Genomic DNA, 26533 nt, shown 5'->3' with positions numbered 1-26533 from the left:
CTGTAAGTAACTTTGCACATAAGTGTGTCCGTTACATGGAGGTTATACATTTGTGAGACAGATTGCTTGTTAAACTATACAGAATGGAGTTTGTGATATAATGACATCCTTTTGTGCACTAACCAGATTTTGTTTTCATTCTTTAATAGAAATAAGTCTTTTGTATATTTTTTTTCTCTATGTATGGTCACAAATACGTATATAACATGAGAGACATTCATTCTGTGTATTAGGGATAGTTTTGTATACAGAATGTATTTGGGACAAATGGCACCCCATAGTGATGTAAGTACTTTAAGTGCTTTTAAGTACTTTGCCTGGTCTGAGGTGAACGTCTGGCAAAAGAGGTGACGTTCAGTAAAATCTGCACTTTACTGAATTTGCGGAGTAACGACCATTTGCCAGAGCACAAAGTCGCCTGGTGATAGAGAACGAACGCTAGTGACAGTTTATTTCGCTAGTGGATTGACGCCTGCGCCTGTTAGTAAATTGGCGATGTCCCTGCGGATGTGATTTCTGATGAAAAGTCGATATCGTTAGCCACTTCGCCCTTTAGTAAATGTATTCTTGTGCAAAGAATTAAATTTTCCCATTAGCCTTTTGTGAAATCTGCTCCTTTTGAAATGAATTAACAAATTGTGTTAATTGTCATACCAACCTTGGCTAGACTCGGCACATAAAAATCCCATGGAGAGCCAGACAATTTAGGTACTGTATACTATATACATTTATTCACATCTATGCATAATGCACATATTCACCTTCTTCCATCTTTTCCTCTCAACCATTGAATTAAAGGGGACATATTCTTTCCACAGAGGAATTCTTTATGCAGCATTGCATGATATAGGGAAATAAAGAGTATAAAGAGTCCCTTAAAGCTACACTAAACTCAACTGTAAAGCTGTTCCCCCCCCCGTTCTTTATAGAAGGTAAAGAAAATGTAATTACACCTAAAAAACAATTCACCAATGAGAATTCTACCGACCAAAACCATAATTAAAAAGATGTCACCAGTGAGAATACTGATTATCTGTACAATGTCAGGCATCTTGCGGTTATCTTACAAACAGAGATTATTTTTAGTGATGGGCGAATCTGTCCTGTTTCCCTTTGGCGAAAAATTCACGAAACGCATTGAAGTCAATAGGCGTCTGAATTATTTTGACGTGTGACAATTTTTACACGAGCGTAAAAATTATATGTCAAAATGCATCAAAGTCAATTTTAGCACGCGACAATTTTTATGCACAAAATTTTTTGTCCTGGCAAATTTTTTGCCAGTGAATTTTTGTTGCAGTTTCACAAAAACATGTACTGCGAATCCATGCCTGGTGAATAAATTCGCCCATCACTAATTATTATATATAACACTGCAATCAGACATGGGGATAAAGGACAGACTTGTTCAGTGCTGGGAAATTCTGCTTTAAGCTTCCAACTCCAGTTGTAGGAACAAAGAAAAATGTAACTTTCAAACTTTTAGTATATTTTTTAGATGGACCAATTCCCTTTTGAGTTTCTAATGGTTTACCTTGCTATTCAGATTATCTCCTATTTATCGCCTATCATCTCTTTCCATTCTGTGATTTACAAACCACTCTCTTATTACTAAAGTTATTAAACTCTATGAAACCAGATTGCAGTGTAGATTAGGGCTAGTCATGGGCGAATTTATTCGCCAGGTGCGAATTAGTGGCGAATTCCCGTGATTCGCCACCGGCAAATAAATTCGCAAAACCATCTGCGTCCAAAAAACAGACGCCAACGTCAAAAACGTACGCCGGCGCCATTTAGCTTATTTTTCGCTGTTTTGCGAATTTCGCAGGAAATACGCAAATTTTTCGGCAAAACGCCCCAAATTCGCCCATCACTAATTAGGGCTGCAGAACAAAAAAAGCAAAATAATAAAAAAAATAACATAAGCAATATAAATAGAATTTATGCAGAAAATATATTCCTCCTATTCTTTTTTTTCTTTATTTTCTTATATTGTAAAGCACTAGTGTATAATTATTTTGTTTTTACACATCCTGCCATAGCTGAGGATTTTGTTTAAATAGAGATAATGAGCTCTGTATTTCACCTCCTTGTTGTAGCTGCTCTGGCCTACAGATAAGCAGAAGTCCATGATGCAGTTAATCTAAGCATTGCTAATCTATAAACTACCCTACAAGAACCAGGAAGTGGGAAGTTTCAGTTTCACTATTAGTTCTGCTTAGCTCAAAAATATAAAAAAAACAGGTTTTTCTTAAGTAAAAAAAACTGAAAAACAGAATTTTGCCTTAGAATACCTTAATTGTACTTCAGGTTGACCTTCAATGGATCTACAACTTTACTGGTCTCTTACTGAACATAATAAACTGAATTCACCTTTATTCAGTCACAAATTTGGTTTAGCAAGTTGCATAGATATAAGTTTTACCAGATATTTTACTGAATAAAGAGCTGTTTCCAAGAAAACTTTCAGAAAGCCATTAGTTGTGGTTCTTACTCCTTTTGGGTCTGGGTTAATGAAAAGTAGAATGTCTGACGCTTTTAGTAGGGATATTGTAAAACAATATAATTCGGTGTCATTATTGTTGTGTAACTTCCTCTGTGATTCTCACTGTAAGGAGCTGTAATGTTCTAACATCGATTCCCTTGTGAAAGCCCAGGATATCATTTTTGCTTCTTTATACTATAAATGAAGGATAGAAATCATTACTAGGCTAGGTGCTGCATGTCTCCCCTGTCCCCTACCCTTTATTTGTGCATATGAGCAAGTATTCATAATTGGGTCCAGAGCACTGGGGATTGGTGTGGGAAATTTTAAAAACTATTGTTCTCCTTCAAATCTCCAGTGCTTCTCAACCAATGTGGATGTGGCTGGGTGGAATGTCACCGCTAAAATCCTGCTGCCCTAGTCCCGATCCTTTGTGGCCTTTCCACAAATCCGGGCCTGCTGGGCTGGAGTTAGAAGGGCCTCTGTTTCTGTTTTCTCCCTCTGTTACTGAAGAACATCTGCCAGCAGTCTAAAAAGGTTGTTTAAGATTGTGAGGGCAGTGTGCAAAGTGAAAAATGGGCATAATCAGCCAGTTTTACACTCTACTTGAATTGCTGCAAGTATCAGTGCTTTGCTTGAAGCACATGAATACAGAACAACCTGTATCAGCAGCACAGTATTCACAAGGAGCATAAGGGGGGGGCACATAGGTTCTCCATGTCCTGCTCCATATCCATCAGTCAAGCTTGCGCATGTGAGTAGTGGTGGATGCAGGCCGCAACAGGTTCCTGTACTCTATGCTCTATGGCAGGCAGTAGGACAAGGCATGCACTCCCAGACTTTGCAATTAGACCCCAGGTAGAAATTCTTTATGCATGAGCACTTATTGGAGGGCTTTTGCACCCCTTAGTGAACTTCTGCAGATGGTCTTAGTAAATGAGCCCTTAATGCTTATTTCACAATGGAAATAGTTACATAGTTAGTTATAGTTAGTTACATAGTTAAATCGGGTTGATAAAAGACAAAGTCCATCAAGTTCAACCCCTCCAAATGAAACCCAGCATCCATACACACACCCTCCCTACTTTCACATAAATTCTATATACCCATACCTATATTAACTATAGAGTTTAGTATCACAATAGCCTTTGATATTATGTCTGTCCAAGAAATCATCCAAGCCATTCTTAAAGGCATTAACTGAATCAGCCATCACAACATCACCCGGCAGTGCATTCCACAACCTCACTGTCCTGACTGTGAAGAACCCTCTAACGTTGCTTCAAATGAAAGTTCTGTTCCTCTAGTCTAAAGGGGTGGCCTCTGGTACGGTGATCCACTTTATGGGTAAAAAGGTCCCCTGCTATTTGTCTATAATGTCCTCTAATGTACTTGTAAAGTGTAATCATGTCCCCTCGCAAGCGCCTTTTTTCCAGAGAAAACAACCCCAACCTTGACAGTCTACCCTCATAATTTAAGTCTTCCGTCCCTCTAACCAATTTAGTTGCACTTAGTCTCTGCACTCGCTCCAGCTCATTTATATCCCTCTTAAGGACTGGAGGTCCCCATAGGCTTTCGAAGTAATTTCTGATCGAAGGAAAATCGATGGATTAAAACGATTTTTCCTTTGATCGTTCGATCGAAATGCGGTAAATCGTTCGACTTCGATATTCGAAGACAAAGGATTTAACTTCGATGGTCGAATATCGAGGGGTAATTAACCCTTGATATTCGACCCATAGTAAATGTGCCCCTAAGTGATCCTATGAAGCAATGAAACCTGCTACATTTAGCAGTGGCTAATCTCCCGGGTTTATATTCTCTCAAGGAAGTGAAGCCTCATACATTTCTTTGTATGGAAGGGACAAACCCATGCAGACCCATGTAGGAATATCCTGACCACTGAAAATGTGGCACTGATGATATTCAAACAATAAAAGTCCATCACATGTTATTGCCGGGCACTAGGACATGATTCCCATTAACATTTTATTGGGGGGTATTTTGAGCATTTTGCTTTCCTCTCACCTAAATAAAACACACTGAGATGACAAAACCACCATTAGGGTGTCATTACACTGACTTGTATCAGTGTAATGTAAACAGGCCCAGATTTGTGGAGAGGCCACCAAGGCCCGGGCTTAGGGCAGCAGGATTTTAGGGGGCGGCATTCTGCCCAACCACACACACACATTGGTTCAGAAATACTGGGGTTCCACATTTCTCCAGTACCGATGATTGAAATGAAATTTGATCGAATTAAAAGGAGGGGACGGGGATGAGGAACGACATGGGGCCTAGGGGCGCCCGCTATGTAAATCTGGCCCTGTATGTAAATACTGCTTGTGGCTAACATACACACCATCAAACCTTGAATTTGCAGAAAAGTCACATCCACTACATTCTAACCAACATGTAACAAAGCAAAATTATTTTTCTGTACAGAGGACTGTTGTTTAAAGAAGATGTTATTTTGTAGATCATTACTGGAGAGACATCCCTGCCAATAGAAAACCTTTTAGGGTGTAATTAGAAAATGATTCAATGAACAAAGTAAGTGCTAGTTCCAAAATGGATATTCTTCAAAGCAGGCAACATGACTAAGCTTTGGAGAATTTTTCCCATTGTTTTATTAAAATAAAGGCGAGCTAACTCCCATCCACTAATTTAACTAATTTATCAAAAAATAAGATTGAAAAAGTCGGTGCAGGAAAAGTCTCAACAAAATAGCGTGACTTTTTAGGATTTGACGCTCGAACCGTGTAACTTTTTCAAGTTGTCGTCTCAACTTTTTCGGATTATCGTACAAAAACCAGCGCATGAAACATCTTCCAGTTTTAAAAGGGACATCTGCCATTCACTTCTTCATGACCTCAACAGGTTAGTTGGAGTATTTTCAGATTTGGATTTTTAGCAGCTTTAGTATATAATAAATCTTTAAAATTTGAGCTATTTTTCCTCTAAAAAAATGTGTTTCTCCCCTTTAAAAAATTGACCATAAAAAAATGAGGTTTAATAAATAGGCCTGGCTCCATTTTAATAAATATGACTGGCTCCATTCAGTGCAGTGCATTCAGTATCTAATTAGGCAGATAATGTGCATAATATAACGGAGTGTCAATTTTTAAGGCAGATATCAGGAATCTTTATGCAAGAAGTTCAGTTCTGTATTCAGGAGTGTAAATACTGGCCATTCAGATGATTCCATCTTGAACAATAGATACAAATAAAGTTACAGAGACCAACATGCAACTCTACATGCAGAATATAAAGGAGGTGGTACAAAGAATCCAGAGGTGTTTGGGGCCATTGGAGTTTGAAGAGAAGGTAAAGGGCTATATAATATATAGCAGAGATTTTGCCAGATATGGCCAAAGATTAAGGAGACACAAGCACAATGGATTTTAGTAGAATCTGTACCCACCATTATATCTCCCTAACACTAGTCCAATGGGATTAAGCTTCATCTGCCTTTCAGCTCTAACCCTATCCCCTTTCAAGTTCCTTGGATGTCTTAACCACTGTGATAAAACAGTTCCACTGCACCCCACAGTCTTTAAAGGAGAACTAAAGAAAAAGGTAGAAATGTTGTAAAGTATGTTTTGGTTTCTGTACCAGCCCAAGGCAACCACAGCCCTTTAGCAGGAATGATTTGTATCTTCAAAGATGCCCCAGTAGCTCCCCATCTTCTTCTCTGCTGATTCACTGCACATGTTCTGTGCTGCTGTCACTTACTGAGCTTAGGGACCCACTCACAATATACAGAACACATAGAATAGAAATGTCACAATATAAGTCTGATTATTAATTAATACAGATAATTACTACATGGCAGCACAGAAAACAGGTTAACTAACATAAGAATTTAATTATCAGCCTTGGAGCATCAGCTTATAATACAAGCGTACCTCATTTTCTGCTTGATAATTAGTGACGACCCCTAAGCTTAGCTTCTCAACAGCTGCTCAGAGCCCACTGAGCATGTGAGTGTCACAGACACTTTCCCAAGATGGTGACCCTCCTATGACAAGTTTAAAGTCCTGGATCATTGCTGCTATTGACAAGCTGAAACTTTAGGCTGGTGCAATAAGTTCAGTATATAAAATATGGTATTTTTAGCCATATTCATGTTTAGGGTTTAGTTCTCCTTTAAAGAACCATGACTATACAGATGGAAAAGAATTTCCTAGTGAGAAATCTGCTGGCCGGCACTATGTCAGGCATCTTGTGGGAATCTTACATACAGACATTGCCGTGTAACTTTGGTGTTATCATACATGGGGGGGGGGACCATAAATTTTTAGGAATAGGAAATAATAGAAAATAATTGGAACAAAACTATGGAGCTACATTTATACTAATTAGAGTTTGGGAAAATTACATTTCCCTGTCAAAAACAATAGTGCTAGTAAGAAAACAGATATAAGCGCTCATTTAGGACACAAAATACGAAAATGAGAAAACCCTATATAAGCTCAGCATAGCAATATAACACTGGCCATGCAATCAAATGAAAATCAGTAAGGATCTCATGAGCAAAGCAGCAGACAAAGTTGGATGTTATAATGAACTTATCAGTAATTAAAGGTACTATTGCAAAAATGCTGGAGATTTGTTTCCCAATGGCTTCCATGCATGTCTGGACTGGGAGTCAAAAAAGGCCCTGACATTCTAAGTAAACAGAGGCCCAAACAGCCCCCACCAGCCCAATAAATAGTGACTGTCTATGGCATCTTACAGCAACCCCTATGGCATTTGCCAGAATCCAAAGATTGCCAGTCCAGACCTAGTTTAGGAAGTTAGGCAGGAATTTACAATTATTTAATAATTGTTTGGTAAGTTGCAGGAACAAACATGACTTTTTGCATGAATGCATGATTGTAATTGGGCTTTCTATGAAATCATACTCACACCCAACTGCAAATATACTACTATGTCTTACGTCCCTCTAGTAATTATACATGAACATTAGAAGGGGAGAAGGCACTGCACTTTATATCAGCCTCTGTGCTTAGTGTTTGCATGTGCCAAGTTCATCCATAAAACCATTTGCTAGCAGATACATTAGCTATGCATGGGCACCTTTACTGGCTACCAATACATAGGGGCACATTTACTAAGATTGAGTGAAGGATTCGAATGTAAAAAACTTTGAATTTCGAAGTATTTTTTTGGGTACTTCGACCAGTCGAAGTACTGTCTCTTTAAAAAAACTTAGACTACATACTTCGGCAGTTTAAACCTACCGAGGTACAATGTTAGCCTATGGGGACCTTCCCCATCACTTTTCTAAGCTTTTTTTGATCGAAGAAAAATCGATTGATTGTAGGATTTGCGCTAAATCCTTCGAATTTGATATTCGATTTCAAAGGATTTAAATTCGAGGGTCGAATTCGAGGGTTAATTAACTGTCAATATTCGACCCTTAGTAAATGTGCCCCATAATATATAATAAATAAAGTACCCCTTGTAAAATATAAGGATATTATAAGTCACCGGGGAGTTCCATGACCATATAAAAGCACAAGGCCGAAGGCCGAGTGCTTTTATACAGGTTATTGAACTCCAAGGTTACTTCTAATATCCTTATATTTTCCAACAGGGGGTACTTTATTTATTATAATACACAAGTTTCAGTGAGTCATGTGACAAAAATGACATCACTACTCACCGTTTATAACTGATGACATCACTACTCACCGTTTATAAGGATAACATTTACAAGATATTCATGGCTTTTGTGTATTATATATATTCATTCACAATATATGTACTTTAATATCCAGATATTCTCTGTGGGGGCATGAAGCACAATGAAACCCATCAATGGCTTTGTTAATCACTAAATAACTAGTCATTGACATTTTAAAACATTACAAAAAGAAGCTGCTTCACTCACTATCACAGAAGGTTTTTAAGGCATAAAGAAACCATGTTTTAGTAAAACTTGCATCTTTTATTCATTTATCTTTAAGGCATATGGTGAAAATCAGGGAGACCAAGCTCAAAGAACTTCAGCAGGGTGAGGGTACTAGATAGAAGTATTTACAGCAGCTGGGAAGCCTGCTATATACAGTATATATATATATATATATATATATATATATATATATATATATATATATATATATATATATATATATATATATAGGGATCTATTATCCACAATGCTTGGAATCTAGTGTTTTCATAAATTGAAGCACTGTATAGCTTCTAATACATATTTTAATAAAACAGGATTCATTTCCCATCTATATGCTAGTATAGTCATCATAAAGTATACAGTACTGTCTACCGGTAATTTTTAAAGGGAAAAAGTAATTCTGTAACATAGGAAGACTTTCTTGTTTAAAAAGGGTCTGTATTTCAGAGCTTTCTCGATAGTGGGTTTTCTGGATAACAGATCCTATACTTGCATGTGTGGGAAGGGGAAATTGTTCAGAAGGCATTTTAAGGCCACTTGTGACAATGAACAGAGGTATGTATGTATGTATTATACAGGTATGGGATCCATTATCCAGAAACCCATTATCCAGAAAGCTCCAAATTACGGAAAGGCCATCTCCCATAGACTTTAGTTTATCCAAATAATCCAAATTTTTAAAAATGATTCAGTAACTTGTGCTTAATTCAATCTAAGATATACCGTAATTAATCCTTATTGGAAGCAAAACCAGCCTATTGGGTTTATTTAATGTTTATGTGATTTTCTAGGTATGGAGATCCAAATTACAGAAATAACCGTTATCCAGAAAACCCCAGGTCCTGAGCATTCTGTCTAACAGATCCCATACCAATACCACAGGATTTGTTACTGCATAATTCCTGTGTTTAGTCAACCCCATTATTCAAGAGTTTTTTTTAGTGTATTCTAATACTATAGATTATTTCAAGATGCTTTTGAAATAGTTAATAAAACAAAAACTGCTACAGTTTAAGTGTGCCAGGCCCCCAGTCTGATACCGGATACAGGTGCAAACATCAGAGCATGACCACAAACACATTCACTCAGAACCTTCGGCTAGCAACACATACTGAGCATTTTGGGTGGCAGCAATAATACAGGTATAGGACCTATTATCAAGAATGTTTGAGACCTGGGGTTTTCCAGATAACAATAGCATAATTTGGATCTTCATACCGTAAGTCTACTAGAAAAGCATGTAAGCATTAAATAAACCCAATAAGCTGGTTTAGCTTCCAATAAGGATTAATTATATCATAGTTTAGTGATCCCCAACCATTAACTCATGAGCAACATGTTGCTCTCTAACTCATTGGATGTTGCTCTCAGGGTCCTCAAAGCATGTGCTTATTTTTGAATCCCAAGCGTGAAAGTAAGAATAATATCTAAGTATAGTGCCAAGTAAAGCCTCCTGTAGGCTGCCAGTCTACAGAGGGGCTACCAAATAGCCAATCAGAGCCCTTATTTAGCACCCCATGGGACTTTTTCATGTTTGCGTTGCTCCCCAACTCTTTTTACATCTAAATGTGGCTCACAGGTAAAAAAAGGTTGGGGACCCCTGGTTTAGATCAAGTACAAGCTCCTGTTTTATTATTATAAAATAAAATGGAGTCTATGGGAGGCATTCCATAATATGGATAAAGGGTTTCTGGATAACGGATCACATATATATATCATTACGGACAATTAGCTACCGTGTTCTACCTGTTCTGGGATAAGTAAAGTCTGAATGTCTCACCTTCACACAGACAGAAAACATATTATGTTATTGGGCTACAAAACAGCACCATTAAAATAATGGAATGTGTGTATCCTTCCTTGTTCCCAGATTCTTGCCATGTGTATTTGACTATAATATATTCTGGCGTTTAAAACAAATATTGTATTGGAATATGAATTGATTGCAAGTGATAAGGCTTTCGTGGAGCAATATTCTTTGGTTTATTTGGTTATGGCCACAGACATGATCATTTTGTTTTATACATGGAAGGGAATACATATTTAATTGTTGTACAGCTATACGTCATCACTGTCCATGGAGAGGATATTTAAATAATGAACAGCATACACTGTTATTTTATAATGAAAAAATACGTGCAAACGAAACTGGTTAAAACAGTGTTAGTAACCAGCTAAGCACATACATTCCCACATTTGAAAATTCATTACAATTTATGTTTGCCCTGATCCACCTGACCCTTATCAATCACACACATATGTTCCTAGTCTGCATGAAACCTATCCCTGCACAATTGAGAACATTGGGGCACATATGATCATTCTATCCTTACCCAGCTAAGGAACAACAAGTGCAGAAATGTACTACATGGCTGTGTTCAATCCTGCTCCAGGCTATGAATGAATCAGAATATGCAAACATGTATATACAGTTATGTCCATAAATATTTAGACAACTTTTTTCTAATTTTGGTTCTGTACATTACCACAATGAATTTTAAATGAAACAACTCAGATGCAGTTGAACTGCAGACTTTCAGCTTTAATTTTAGTGGGTTGAACAAAAAGATTGCATAAAAATGTGAGGAACTAAAGCCTTTTTTCAAGACAATCAAAAATCAAAATTTCAAAAATCAAATTTCAGTGGCTCAAAAATTTGACAATTGACTCAAAGGCTATTTCATGGGCAGGTGTGAGCAATTCCTTTGTTATGTATATCAATGAAGCAGATAAAAGCGCTTGAGTTGATTTGAGGGGGGTGCTTGTATGTGGAAGATTTTGCTGTGAACAGACAACATACAAACAAAGGAGCTCTCCATGCAGGTGAAACAAGCCATCCTTAAGCTGCAAAAACAGGAAAAACCCATCCAAGAAATTGCTACAATATTAGGAGTGGCAAAAACTACAGTTTGGTACATCTGGAGAAAGAAAGAAAACACTGGTGAACTCAGCAACGCAAAAAGACCTGGATGTCCAAGGAAGACAGTGGTGGATGATCACAGAATAATTTCCATGGTGAATAGAAACCCCTTCACAACAGCCAAACAAGTGAACACCACTCTCCAGGAGGTAGGTGTATCGCTATCCAAGTCAACCATAAAGAGAAGACTGTGTGAAAGTAAATACAGAGGGTGCACTGGAAGAATAGAAAGGCTAGATTGGACTTTGCTAAAAAACATCTAAAAAAGCCGGCACAGTTCTGGAAAAACATTCTTTGGACAGATGAAACCAAGATCAACCTCTACCAGAATGATGGCAAGAAAAAAGTATGGAGAAGACGTGGAACAGCTCACGATGCAAAGCATACCACATCATCCATGAAACATAGAGGAGGCAGTGTGATGGCTTGGGTGTGCATTGCAACTGAAAGCCGCTGCAGTAAAGGCCTGGCAGAGCATTACAAAGAAGGAAACCCAGAATCTGGTGATGTCCGTGAGTTCAAGACTTCAGGTCGTCATTGTCAGCAAAGGGTTTTCAACCAAGTATTAGAAATGAACATTTTATTTTCAGTTTTTTAATTTGTCCAATTTCTTTTGAGCCCCTGAAATGAAGTGATTGTGTTAAAAAAAAGGCTTTAGTTCTTCACATGTTTATGCAATCTTTTTGTTCAACCCACTGAATTAAAGCTGAAAGTCTGCAGTTCAACTGCATCTGAGTTGTTTCATTTAAAATTCATTTGTGGTAAAAAAAAGTTGTCTCTGTCCAAATATTTATGGACCTAACTGTATCTTATTACTAAAGATGACTGGAATACTGGCAACCCACAAATGGTTTCTCTTTGCACAACTTTCTAATAAAGATGTGTAGGTTCAGGCCAACTGAGAAGACAATTTATCCTCTAGTCAAGAAGCTCACAGCTAGAAACTATGCTTGCCTTCATTATTGTAACTATACTCAGGACTGCCATCAGAAATCGCAGGGGACCCATACGAAAAAATTTCCTGGGCCCCCAGGGCTGCGCCCACCGCAAGCCCCACATACAGGTCCGCCCTCCCCACCACACAGTAAAAAAACAAAAAAAAATATTGGTGGCTAGGGTTCCCACATGTTAATAAAAAGATATTGGTGGTCAGGGCCCCCCATAAAATAAAATTTGTGGCCAGGCCCCCCCATTAAAAAAATTTTGGTGGCTAGGACCCCACATGAGAAAAAAAATTTGGTGGTCAGGCCCCCCCCCACATTAAGAAAATTGGTGGCCAGGGCCCCTTAAACATTCATGCCTTCCCGAAGTCAGCAGCTCTCACAAAGATGGGGGGCCCAGATAATCAAGTAAGTGTGGCCGGGCCCCCCTTACCCTCGGGTCCCCTACAACTCTCCCCCCTGTCCCCCCCTGATGGCTGCCCAGACTATACTAGACCAGCAGAATGTAGCTGCTGATGCTGTAGATTACTATACCAGGAAATAATGAATTCATTTCTAGACACGTATTCACAACAGTGTATTTTCTCTGTATAGCCAAAAGTATCTAGACACTTCATCTAAAATTACATTTCCCCACTCCCCAATCAAACTGTCTCTAGAAGCAGCTTCAAAATGAAGTGATGCTTTTATGGAAGCAAAAGAACACTCATAGAGAGTGCAGGGTTTTTATGGGTGATCAGAAGTAAACAAACCTAATATTACCATGTGCAATGCCAAGCATAGTACACAATGGGATCGGTAACCACCATTTGATTCTAAAGCATTGGAAAGAAGTCTTCTGCGGTGATAACTGATAAGGAAAATGAAATATTACGTTCTAATGGAAAAGTCTAGATTTGCCTGAAAGCATAATGCAACTGAAAAAGTCTGGTGAAGGAAGAATAATGGTTTTGGGCTATTTTCCATGTTTTGAGCTGGGGCCCCTGGTTCCATTGTAAAACATACAATGACATTCTCGACAACTGACCAAATTCCACCAAAAGTTTGTAAAAAACACCAGTGGAATAATTCACCACACATCACCAGGCATTGCCGTGTAAAAAAAACGTCCTAAAAATGGCGTAATTTTTTACACACTTTATCTGTGAGCAACTTCGGTTAGAACTTACTTTCAAATGTCTGAAGCGGTGTAAAATAATGGCCGCAAATTTGGTGTTCACATGGCTTAACATTAAACACGCCTTGATAAATTCGCCATTTATTTACCACAGTTTTTCCACTGCTGTTTTAAACAGCATAAAAAGATATGCCCCTAGTGTAAAGCTTTCCCAAAAGTGTTGACACTGTTATAACAACAAAGGGAGGACCAATTTCATATTAATACCCATGATTTGGAAATGACATTATTGACAGGCTACAGGTTACATTTGACCATATTCCCCTATCCCAATTTTTTCAGATTCAAACTAGAATCCACGATGTGACCTTATTTATCATTGACAAAACTCGAAAAACTCGAAAAATCTGTTTTTTGAGAGAAAAAATAGCTCGTTTTTTTCGGATTTTTGCCCGAAACTCAGCCCAGGCCATGGTATCTACAAATTTTAAATGACACCTTTGCCATTGACTTCTACAGCTTGGAGATTTTCGGATTTGGACTTTTAGCAGCCGCGGGGTATAATAAATCACGAAAAATTAGATTTTTTTTTTTCCACTAAAAATTTAGATTTTATAGTAAAAAAAAAAAACCTAGAATTTTTTCGAATTTTTGGCATTTGGACTTAATAAATAACTTCCAAAGTATATGATGTTATTTTAAATCGCAGGTGTATACCAAGTTTTGCTAGGTTTTGCATGTTTTATTTTTAGCTGCTGTGTTTAAAGGATTAATTTGAATAATCGATTACTGATTTATTTACATTACTTGGGAAACAGATCATTTAGCTGTCACAGTCCTAAAACTGATTACTGCACATGAACAAAATCTTACTTTATCCTTGCAACATTTAAGTGAATGGGGTGACAGCCATATGGATAATTTGGATGTATTTTATTATACTATAATCATAATAACAATATTTTTTCATAATAAATGATTCCATGAAAAAAAAAATATCTTTAAAGTTGCCAAATAGACCGGCTTTTTACAAAGCCTTTAGTTATAGCAGGCTGCATTCTTTACAGTTTGTCTACCATTTTTCTCTTTTGCCATTGTCTATACAGATGCATAAAAAACACCAAAAACTACTAGAAAAGAAGAAATATGAATAGCTAAATACATAATTGTATACCAAATGCACTTTCTCCTGTTTTCTCCTGCATTTTATTTCATTTAGATTTTAGGAATGTCACCTTGGATCTTGGTAATATTTAACCAAATTAGGATAGTAAATGTATGTTTTCTTTGTGTAGTAAAATAAAACACATTACTAAAGCTGTGTGTAAAAATTCTGTTGAAATACTACAGGTTGCCATACGTATATTTTGACAGAAATGCATTATGAAAACTCAAAATTCATGAATATATCGTGTTTCAATTTTACATTTTGTGGTCATAATATACAGTTCACAAAAACAACAAAAAGCATTCTGTGAACACAACATTTTGTAATTACAAAATTAATTTTGTCAACTGAATGATGTAAATTGTAAAATAATATTGTTGTCACAAAATTACATCTGACCACCCATAATGAATTCTGTGAACACAAAGATGGTTGAAAAATTATATTTGTAAATACAAAAATTATACTCACAGAATGATGTTTGCATTGCATCTAGTGTTATGTGCAAAGTGTGTACCTACAATGCAAGTATTTACTCAGCATTCCAACATAATTACACAAAAAAGTTGTATTGTGGCAGTGTTACTTGCACTTGGCTCAGCTTCCTGACAAGGTTTTTTTCCCCTCTAAGAGGGTTTTCCAAAATATTAAAAGCTCAGCACCTAAAACCCAACAAGCATTTTATTTTTTTGGGTGGGGAAAAAAAGACGCTCAGCAGGAAGCTGAGGTATTGAAAGGAGGAAACGACATGAGAGTTTAGGAACTCTTGTGTTGTTTTTGGACCCAAAGGTTTGATCATTCTTAAATCAGGCACAATTAGTACAGGATTTATAAAATATGTTTTGTGCTAAACAAATCAATTTTGTGCTTACAGAATTCTTTTTTTTTTTGACAAAATCAATTTTCTAGGTACAAAATAAATTTTGTGCCTGCAGAATGGATTTACTACACAGTATACTGTATACAATTGGCATCCCAACAAACTACTTCAAGATTTTATAAATCTGTGTAATGAATTTGGTGTATCTGTGGCAGGGTGTGAAAATTCTGTTGAAAAAGAAGCCACAGCTTTTTCCACAAATTTTTCTATGCTGCCTGAATTTAAAGAATTGACTTCAATGAGTTGTACCGACTCCAAGGGATGTAAAATAATTATGTATATAATTGGGCTAGTTTGGTGTAAATACTGCCATGTGCTCTTTGTAATGAATTACTGTGAATACCTGGCTTTTATTCACGCATAATGAAAACAATGGAGCTTTATTAATATGGCATTTATTGCACACCACTAATTACTTATATATTTCACACAGCTTCATAACGATGGCCCATGGCTTAGGCAGAACATGTCAAATATCTGGGCTCTGTCCAAACCAGAAAAATACTGGACAGGTGGGTAAAATAAAACCTTGAATATACCCACACAGAAAATCAACAGTATACTTAAATTATCATTATACATTAAAATTCACACAGAAAATTGTCAATGGTCTTTAACCTTTAATATTAAATACTGGCCATACAAGATATAATGATATCTTAGTCATAACAGGGGCAAGTGCTGCAAATGGCTTAATATGAAAAGAGCAATTAAAGTCCATACTGGGCAAAGAGAGCCATGAGAAATGAGATTCAGCTAGTGTTAAAGGAAATCCGTTTATGTACATAAATACTGTGCAAATCACATGAACTACATTCAAGGTGCTTGGCCCTTCTGGATCCAATATATTTGTGTTGCAGCTACAACAATTTGCATGGTGTATATTTGCAGTGTTTCATAAAAACCTTGATTTGTTCATTTTGGATTGCAATTGATGGCAAGCTCAGGGCAGAGGTACTACATCCACTGTTTGGTAATTGCTAACGGGCAGTAAATGTCTCCACAAACATTGTCTGCTTAGCATAAAAAACAGACAGACTCGAGCCATGAAAATAAATATGTCAAGTTGTCACTTTACTGAACTGAGAAAAATCAGGCAACTTTGGAACAGCCGAGGCTCCTTTTCTGCTAAAAAAAATGCATTATGATCAATCCAACAGAAGCAAAGTTTAACAGAACTCTGAATATAACCGAATGCAACATGCATCATTATACCTTTAGTGCATATGTTCGTACAATTTCACTTTTATGTCCTTTCCATAGAAAAAAAGTACTGCGTAAATTAGCACCCTGGGGCAGTTTAGACATTTTTTTGGTGTGGTGTACTAATATATACCATTCATTTTTTTTTTTTTATAAAGGGTATTTGTATTTCTATATTAGAAGTATAAAGGCAAAAAAATAAGAATCAAAACAATTTAAGAAGTAAATGCTTTTCTTAAAATATATATATAATATATATATAAAAAACAGCCTGCGTATTGTTTTGGTTTGCTGGATTAAACTAAATAGAAAACAGTGCTTGCTCAGACCTGCTTAGGCTGAAGTTGTGAACGTGGTGACCTTAAGAGGGCACTGGCATACTGAAAAGTATATTTACTACATAATACTTTTTTACCCATATTGACTTTTCAATCAGCAGTCTCGGTGTGAAAAATCACAAGAGTAGAACAAAGGTTGTGGATCAAAGCTACAACAGAATTTGTTCATTTTCTTTGGGAACGGCATTTCTCTAACATACTGAGCTCTAGAGATTCCAGGTAGAAGAATAATGCAGAGCCTAAGCAGAGGGATTTAGGGATCGGGTTTTTGGGTTATAAGTGGGTGCTATTATGGTAATAAAATCGTAGTTCAAAATAAGCAGACTCTTTGTTTCAGGCCACTTTGTAGACTGGTAAGAAAAACAAAAATAAACAGCTATGTACATAAATGCTTTAGTTCATAAACAATTAAAATTGTACCAGAAAATCGAGAAAGCTGAAAACATTTCCCAAAGTTGCTAGCATATTAATTGCATAAATTCCTTTTTTTGTTAAGTAAAAAAAGACACTTTTTAACAGTAAGTATAAAAAAGGAAGGCCAAGGTCGTTCAAGGACTGATGATACTTCCAGGTTTCAAATTAAGATGAGAAAAAAGTTCATAAAAGTGGAAGATCTGATATTATACCAAGCCCCCCCCCCCCCGAAGGCAGTTCTAAAGCCCAACCTTTCAGAGAATGGGATTTATATCTGTTCTGTGATTGGCAAGCGGATTGAGGTTGGAACTTCCAACGAGATCGCCGACAGAGGAGGAAGTTGTAATTGTGTTATGCTGAATGACTTGTTGCTGTGAGCAGGCTGGGACAGGACTTTCCGGTGGGCTGTTTTCAGGACCTGCATGAAAAATAAATACATTTTATATTTTTAAATAAATATTTGGTTGAATATTATAACAACAATAATTAAAACCTAAAAACAATGATACGCTTATATCACTTCTCCAGGTCCTAGCATTTAAGTGGATGTAAACCTTCGAAGATCTTCTATTTACATTCCCTAGCTCTCTAAAGGAGGAGCCCTAAATCGAATTACATTCTCCGGTTTGAAAAGTTCAATATCAGGTATTTCACTATTGTCTAACAGTCAGAGCACAAGGAATCTCAATGGAGGATGGAGCTGCAATTTTATTAAGCGGTGTTGCTTTAACAATTAAACCCTGATGTTGTTTTTTCGCTACAATTGTCAGCATTTATGGACTCTTGATAATATGTTAGAACATTTGGGTGGGGAGACATGATCATTGAAGGTTTATGTCACCTTTAAGGAACACCTGCTACCCCTCTTCTATAATTGTTCTATGAAGGTTGCCTACGGGTTTTGATATATTTTTTTATTGTGCACAGCTCTTGTTTTGTTTGAGCAAGTAGGGTTTCAACAGAATGTGATTAAACGGAAACATGTGTTTCACCAGGAACAAGTAAATATTCAATCTTTCAACCTAACTAGTGAAGGGCGAATTTATTATCCAGGCATAGATTCATGGCGAAGTTGGAGGTTAAGGAGATATCTTTCAGACTAAGCCTAAATGCTTCTAATGAATTATTTACAAATTGAGTAACTGTTTGACTGGAACCCCAAGATTAAGGGGCAGATTTATTAAAATGTGAGTTTATAGCTTCATACATAAAAACAGACCCATGTTCTATTTGTTCCTATGGGATTTTGAGAAGCGTAGGTGAAAGTTAGAGCTCTCCATTTGATAAACACGCTTTTAAAAATTCCGTAGGAATGAATAGAATTGGGTGAGTTTTTATGTATGAAGCTCTTAGCTCACATTTGAATAAATCTGCCCAGTGATTGTTCAGTGAAATGTTCCTGAAGAAGGCCTGCAAATACCACATTTAAAAAAATCCATTGGAAACTTATTGTGAAAAATATTATGAAATGGTAACATTTATCACTTTGCACTGCCAAACAAAAATCTCCTACCTCTGTATCATTATATCTTATAAGTAGAAATAATGGTCATTTAAAGGGAATGTGTTGTATCTTTAGGGAAAGGTAACTTACCATGCACTGGGCAGCTTTTGAGTAGCAGTACTCATCCTGTATAAAATGGAAAATTCATTTTTAAAATGCTTTAAGCTGCTGTCCTGCATATTTCCTTAAGAAATATTGTTTCAAAAATGCCAGCAATGACATCATACAATCCAGGCTGATACTAATGGTTCATAATAAGGATATTTACTAAGAGCCATTCACAGATGCTCACGCAAACAGTACAATTATGAAATAAATACATATATCAATTCACTCCAAACAAGTTAGCTAATTGCTATGATAACAAAGCAGCAAGTTGCAATGTGTTAAAAAGTATGTGGAATCTGGAACAAAATAGCTTAATAGTATTTTTATATCTAAGGATCTAGAAATAAGTTAGACAGCAACAGGTAAATTGCAAGCAGGATGGGTTTCCAAATTTCGCTTTACACGCGAAAATTGTTTCAAAGCATTATACAAACATGTCATATGTCATATACTTTGACATATGTGTATACTTTGGGTGTCCATTGCTTAGCAATTGAATGGAATAATAGAGCCACGACAATGGAAAATGCCATAGAAGAAGAATAAGAAATAATATGATCTGACAGTGGATACAAGACCACAAGAACAATCTAACTACACAGTTTCAGTTAGGGCTTTTTATTTAGCCACAAACTACTGTTAGTAGCTCAGAAACAAACCCAGCTGGTCTTGGCTGATTATTGGGGGTGTTAGATACATATAATGTGCAACATAGGGGGGGCAGATGGTCTGTGAGCAGTTGGACACCTGTTTCTGATGTCATGCTTTGGGACATTTTTGCACAGGAAAGCAGGAAAGCAGATTAAAGAATTAGATGAAAACTTGAAAAGAAAAATGGCTGATGTGCGGTTTCAGGTTATCATTTCACCAAATTCATCATAGAGTTCAGACCTCGCTCCATTCCTCAATGATAATTTGGCTGAACTGGAAAAAATGCAACTAAGGTCACACATTAGTAGAATACTTTACTGATTCCGCCCAGTGCATGGTTCTCCTTTACATGAAGTGTAGTTTATGACATGCATATGTAAACTACTCTAACCTATGGCAAATCAGTAAACTGCAGCAAGGACTTTAGGGGGGTTATTTACGAAAACTCAAATTTTCAATAAAACACAGAAACCAAACTCCCATCCACAATTTCCCCATATTTATTAATAAAATAACTCCAGAAATTTGGTTTGGCTAAAGCCTCAATACAATTGTAAAAAAACTTGAATCGTACAAATTTTTTGGAATTGACTCCCAAAGCTGTAGTTTTTTGCGAGTTATCACCAGAAAACCCAGAATTTTCCAGATTATCATACGCAGACCACAATATGTTCAAATTGGAAAAGGCATTGACTTCGACAGGTTCGAGATGGAGTATTTTCGATTTGGACTTTTAGCAGCTTCGGGGTATAATAAATCTCAAAAAACGTTTTTTATTCCTCAAAAAATTCCTCCTAAAAAACTCAAGGTACTATTTTACCATTACAGAGAAAACGAAATCCTTTTCTAAAAATTTCAATTTAAATAGACTCTATTGGGGATGGCCTTCCCGTAATTTGGAGTTTTCTGGATAACAGATACCATACCTGTACATTATACATATTATAATGTCTATATTTATCCAAGTTATTTGGACACGTTTTATGGTTTCTGAAAGAAGGAAGCTGCATCTTTTAGTTGCATATTAAAGGGGTGAGTACTGTAGAAATGAAAACGTTTGCCTTCTTCAGGCCTCTTCTAACTAGATAGCGCTGATCTTAATTGCAAGTCACAGTTAAGATGAAGACGTAAGAAAGAAATGATGCCATTCAGAACTTACTTAGGTATCCTTGTGACTCTTTTTGCATGGCAGTTATTGGACAGTCTTTATGCGTTAACAACAATTGTTTCAGTTGTGCTACTTCGTTTTTCAACATGGAAACCTCATTCTGGAAAAAAGGTGGTATTTTTGAGTACAAGCATATAACAAGAGCACAAGATCACAAAATCATCAGAAACTGGACATCCCAACCCCTGGCTTAAGGCCATGACTCATTGGTCAAAGTAGAATCTACAGTCAGTGACACTTTCTAGGAGACAGGGTAAGCCTACATAGGGTACATAATATTCATGTCTAATGGGGTTCTTAACTTAAATCCCTCCGGAGCCCATTGCACATCATAATCGGATAGTTCGGCCATACGCCCGAACAATCGGATTACCCCCGATATAGCCATGCTCGTTAATGGCATATCGGGGAAAGATCCGCTTGTTTGGCGATGTCGCCAAACGAGCAGATCTTTGCGTCTATGGCCACCTTAAGAAAGATTATATTTTACTTTAATTCTATTCAATATGATATATATATATATATATATATATATATATATATATATATATATATATATATATATATATACTTACTATATGGCATACCTGTGCCAAGGCAAAATTGAATTCACTGAAACTGGAAAGAATTACATTTTCTTTCATTTTGAGTGGTTATGCATAAAGCAGAAGTACAGTAGATATTAGACTTCTCCAGGCAACAGAGAAGCTATAAAATGTTACAAATAAACTACATGAGCAACTGCTCTTATGCAAAATATGTGTAATTCGTCATTATAGTGTCCTTTAGTTGTGATATGGACTTGGCATTTTGGAATAAGCAGCATTACAGAGGCTCGTGTTGCTGACTTCCCTAGGGCTCTCGGTACTAATAGGGTTAAGGCCAGGTGATGTATATTTAACCTTTAAGTAAATAGTGACAACTGAAACCCGTTTAATATAGTGTTTTGAGATCTGGTTATGCCCTGTTCTCAGAAAGTAACCTCTTGAGGACGCGATAACCATGGTAAGATTTCTCACTAGCAATAACAATTTAAATATCTTGGAAATGAGTAATTTTGTGCATGTTTTAAAACAAAGGCATTATGATTATTCATATTAATATTCATTAAATGCATTTATATAGATTATTAATATGCAATTATTTTGATGGTAATGGTAATCACTGTCTACCAGGCACTGTTTTTATATTTTCTTTTTTTTTTGGGTATGTTTTCTAAAGGGCCATATTAAATCTGCACTGTTTTAAGGACAATTATTAATAGTATTAGTAGGAGTATAACAACAACAATAATAATTACTTTTGTTAAATGTAAGAATTTTACTTTTAAAAAAATAATAAATTTATAATGTTATGTATGTGAATTTGGAAAACATTTTTTTGTGGCAGCGAGAAATAATTTGTAATCAATTACAATACAGCTAAAGATTATTTATTATTGTTTAATAAAGAACATGTTTTAGGAAAATTGCCCTATTAAAACTTTCCATGATGTTAATAAAATGGTTAAACGCAACTTAATATTTTAATACACGGTTTAATAACATTTAATAAAACGCAAACGTACCCTTTTTAAAAAAAAAAAAAAGTTTAGATTTCTTTAAAAGAAATCTTTATTAGGCCTGGAGGTTTCCAGAGAGTTAGTTCTGGCGTTGTTCAGCATGAGCTGTTTTTATAAGAAGGACCTCAATCATTACCAACTGTTGATTATGTCTGTGTTTTCATTATTAATCGAATGTGTCTTGCTGTGCAAATGGGTTGTGTGTGATCAAGCTGTTCAGAAAATGCCCTGGCTGTAAACAGTGCTTCTCTTTTTGCCTCTTCGGGCCATACAGTACACACCTGAAGCTGCATGTTTGTCTGGGTCAGTTCCTCTGCTTTCTTTTCCAGTGACATCACCCAGACCTTCCTTTTCTGTCTGCACCGGGTGGCAGCTGCTCGGTTCCTTTCCAGAAACTTTCGCCTCCTTTCGTCTGGATCTTCATCCACAACCCGCCTGCGACGGCCTCCCGTGGGCTGTTGGGGCTGTATTGTCTGACTGGGCTGCATTTGCTGTGCTGCTGGTGAGAGCTGTAGGGGGAAGAAAAGCGTAATTGATTCTTGAAACCACTTCACTGGAACCTAAAATTTGTTAATGGCAAGCAGAGCCAAAATGTCCTCATAGGAACTTAATTATATAGAATCTGTTAGTAAAAGGTAAAATCTGAAGTCTCCCAACCAAGTCAAGGTATATACAGAAACCATATATATATATATGTTAGACATCTTGTATATTTCAACAATGTTTTTAACATGAGATGGCAGCTCTTCTGGAAGTAAGAGAATATTTGTAGTCCAAAACAAAATGGAGGTTTTATTGTATTTTGAGCCTGTATTTGCAAAATATAAACATTCAATCTCTAGGGAAAATCTATATAAAAGTGTTGGCATTACGTTGTAGTATATTATTAAAACCATCCAAAGTTCGAAAATGACATCTTTCAATAAGTCTTTAAGAAGAAGTCAACTTCTCCATGAGGCAGGTATTGCAATTCTCTCGTCCACTGGGTTTGCCATATTGAAAAAGTGGCTGATGAAGTAGGGGTGTGTGAAACCATATGCAAACCAAATGTTTTATGCTTAGCACTGCTACTTACTGTATATTATTCTGTGAGTTCTATATTTACATACTGAAATGCAAACAGTAATTCCTTCTAAAAGCGATTACCCATTATTTCAAGGCAAAATACTTGAAACTGAAGATATTAAATAATATATAAAAGTGGACGTTATTTTTAACTGTACTGGAAGCAATCTATGGCCAGCTTCAGAGCCTGGAATAGTCACATGTCAATTTTGGATGCTCCAACTATAATATGACCAACAGAGACATGTGGACACATCCAGTTTGTTAAGTCTCTTTTGCCATAAAAATAAATACAGGTATAGGATCCATTATCCGGAAAACCGATATCCAGAATGCTCCGAATTATGGAATGCCTGTCTCCCATAGACTCCATTTTATCCAAATAATCCAAATTTTTTAAATTTTTATTCTCTGTAATAATAAAACAGTAGCTTGTACTTGATCCCAACTAAGATATAATGAATCCTTATTGGAGGCAAAACCAGCCTATTGGGTTTATTTAATGTTTAAATGAATTTCTAGTAGACTTAAGGCATGAAGACCCAAATTACGGAAAGATCGTTATCCGGAAAACCACAGGTCCCGAGCATTCTGGATAACAGGATCCATACCTGTATAATGAATGCATCTATACACCAGTTATTATGGGTATATTACTGGGGTGCATTTGCTGAGGCATTATAACTGTAATAAATTGCCCATCAATTTCTAGGAAGGAGAGGGAAGTTGTAACTGAAGACAAAAACAGCCAGAATGTTAGAGGGCAGAGGAAGAAAGTGGAGTGGGAGAATGGGAGAGTAAATACTTAAAAGTGAGTTTTAGTTACATCATAATAAAAACAGAAGAGACAAATGAGAGATGAGAGCAGAAAATATATGAAATACAGAAATTGCCAAAGCAGAAAGGAGAGAGAAAAGTGTAAATAAACACTTTAAGGGGAAGGAGAAGAGAATTGGAAAGGATATTCATTAGAGGGACAGAAAAAGTTAGAGAAAATAGAAACAAGTTGAAAACAGAAGAAAACATGGAAAGTGAAGAAGGGAGATTTAAGTTAATGGGGGAAGAGAATAAAAAGAGGGTACAGAAAGGGTGTAACTTGAAAGGTCATAAGCCCCTTTGCCTTTCTGATTTAGAATTTGAATCAAGAATCAAGAAATAATTGTTTTGTGGCACAGAAAAACAATGAAAAATAATGACTTCAGGACTCAAATGTCATCAGGGATGCAAGCACTATGCATTCTGATAGGTGCAAAGATATGTCCATTTGTTGGAAAATGAAAGGGTTAATTGACATATCTCTGATTTGTGTGTTGTATTGTGTGTATATTTGCAACAGGTATGGCAGCTGATTTTTTTTACCAATTACATTTATAAAAGTGACTGAAACTATCCTATTGGCCCCCAGAGGAAAAGTATACAATTGAACAGCGCTAAAAGTGGAAAAGAGCGCAATTTAACACAAAGAAGGCTAATTATAGACATTTATAAACTGTAAGCTTTACCACAGGCTACCATTTATTCCTGTCTTCCAAATATCTGACCAGAATGGAAAGCAGCAGAAGTTTCAGTTGAATAAAAAGTAGCTGCACTTGTTATAAAAATAAAATCTGCTACTCTGTGTATTGTATATTTCAACCTCTATTTACTATTCATGAAATGCTCAGTTTGGACAGTGTGTTTATTTGTAGACTACACCTGTAACTGAAGGCTGCTCTGATTTTTATCTTTCTATAATGGTGTCTGCAAATGAATAAGCTCAAAGATCACATTTGAACATTTCAACATAGCTGTCACATAAAAGAGCGTCTGTTAATTTTTACATACAGAACAACTTTTTGAGACATCAGAGGTCTGTAATTTATGTGTCTGCTGGCTTGTTTCTGTCTGACCGGAATTTATTTATAAATATATATATAGAGAGAGAGAAAGAATTTGCCCATTTCTACATTTTAAAATGTGGTTTAAAAGTTAACTACTTTCTCCGTAAATTTACCCAAATCTAATAACTTGACAACAAAAAACACAACCCAGTAACCTGAGTGTATCGAGGTCTTACATTTTTAACTTCCCGTTTCTGCCACTGCCTAAACATGATGACCCGAGCTAATTTAAAAGGGCAGTATACACCTATGTACATTGTTTTTCAGCATGAACAAAATAAAAAGAATTGGTGATAAAAATGTATTGAGTTCTTACTATTTTTTCATGAAACATATACTACTAATACTACTCATTTTTTATCGAAACACTGTTTTTTACCCACACTAATCAGCTTACATAGAGACAATAAAGTCTGTATATATAACCCTCTCCCTTCTCCCCTATATTTCTGGCTTGCAGAAAGGAGGAGTCGACTCCTTTGTTTCCTCTTCATGCAAAAACCAGGTAATTGGAAAATGACAGTAGTTTCTATTTCTGTTAGCCCTGTTTACCTCCAGAAATAGCAACAACTTTTGTTGAAGTTGTTGAAGGATAAACTGTTCTAGACACGTGCATCCCAGCTGTAGTGAATATATTTCACAAACAGGCTTCTTTATCTCATATAGATATACAAATGGAATATTAATGGGCTCTCTTTACCTGCCATTTTTCTTTTGAGTCCAACAACTCAATTGTGCTGCTTGGCAACTGGCCATTCCAAAATCACTAACACATGCTGGAATAAAGCCTTTATACCAGTGCAATCAGTGTGTGGCTCACGGCATAAGTGAGTTGTGTACAGCAGGGAAAAAAAAAGTTACACATGGAAACTCACAAAAGGAACAAAAAAGTTGCTACATAACTACAAAAAAAAAATGGCTATTTGTGATAAAGTTTTGGTAAGAATCCATCACATTCAATTGGATTTTTGAAACTGTATCTTTGAGTTGTGGACCTCTGCTTACAGAATGGCCATCACTGGCTTGTGTCAAATTGTCACTGCCAATGAATGTTTGATTTGGGATCTGGGATTTATAGCTCATTTGGTGGCCTGTAAACTGGACAAATCAAATATAAACTGCTGTTTATATTAATGAACCCCAAAGTACAGTGTTGTAATCAGCCTTTCCCCCACACAAATAAATCTTTGGAGGTGCCCAGGGCTCA

The 26533-nt window shown here is 36.4% G+C and overlaps 1 protein-coding gene across 4 annotated transcripts in view; it reads right to left on the bottom strand.

The window, feature by feature from the left end:
* Positions 1-15813: 15813 nt before the first annotated feature.
* creb5.L (cAMP responsive element binding protein 5 L homeolog) overlaps positions 15814-26533 on the bottom strand; it is a 275913-nt gene continuing 265193 nt past the window's right edge. For 3 of the 4 annotated variants that reach the window (XM_018267420.2, XM_041565988.1, XM_018267423.2), the window contains 3 exons: positions 22663-22890; positions 20812-20920; positions 15814-17807 (listed from right to left, as the gene is read on the bottom strand). In XM_018267420.2, the coding sequence (XP_018122909.1) occupies positions 17644-17807; positions 20812-20920; positions 22663-22890 (501 nt within the window). In that variant the 3' untranslated portion in view covers positions 15814-17643. Of the gene's footprint in view, positions 17808-18983; positions 19020-20811; positions 20921-22662; positions 22891-26533 lie in introns of all 4 variants that reach the window. The other variant, XM_018267422.2, reaches the window with a different exon arrangement.

This window comes from Xenopus laevis, chromosome 6L, assembly GCF_017654675.1.
Source record: "Xenopus laevis strain J_2021 chromosome 6L, Xenopus_laevis_v10.1, whole genome shotgun sequence".
In the NCBI taxonomy this organism is placed as follows: domain Eukaryota; kingdom Metazoa; phylum Chordata; class Amphibia; order Anura; family Pipidae; genus Xenopus; species Xenopus laevis.
This window is presented reverse-complemented; position numbering and strand designations above follow the sequence as displayed.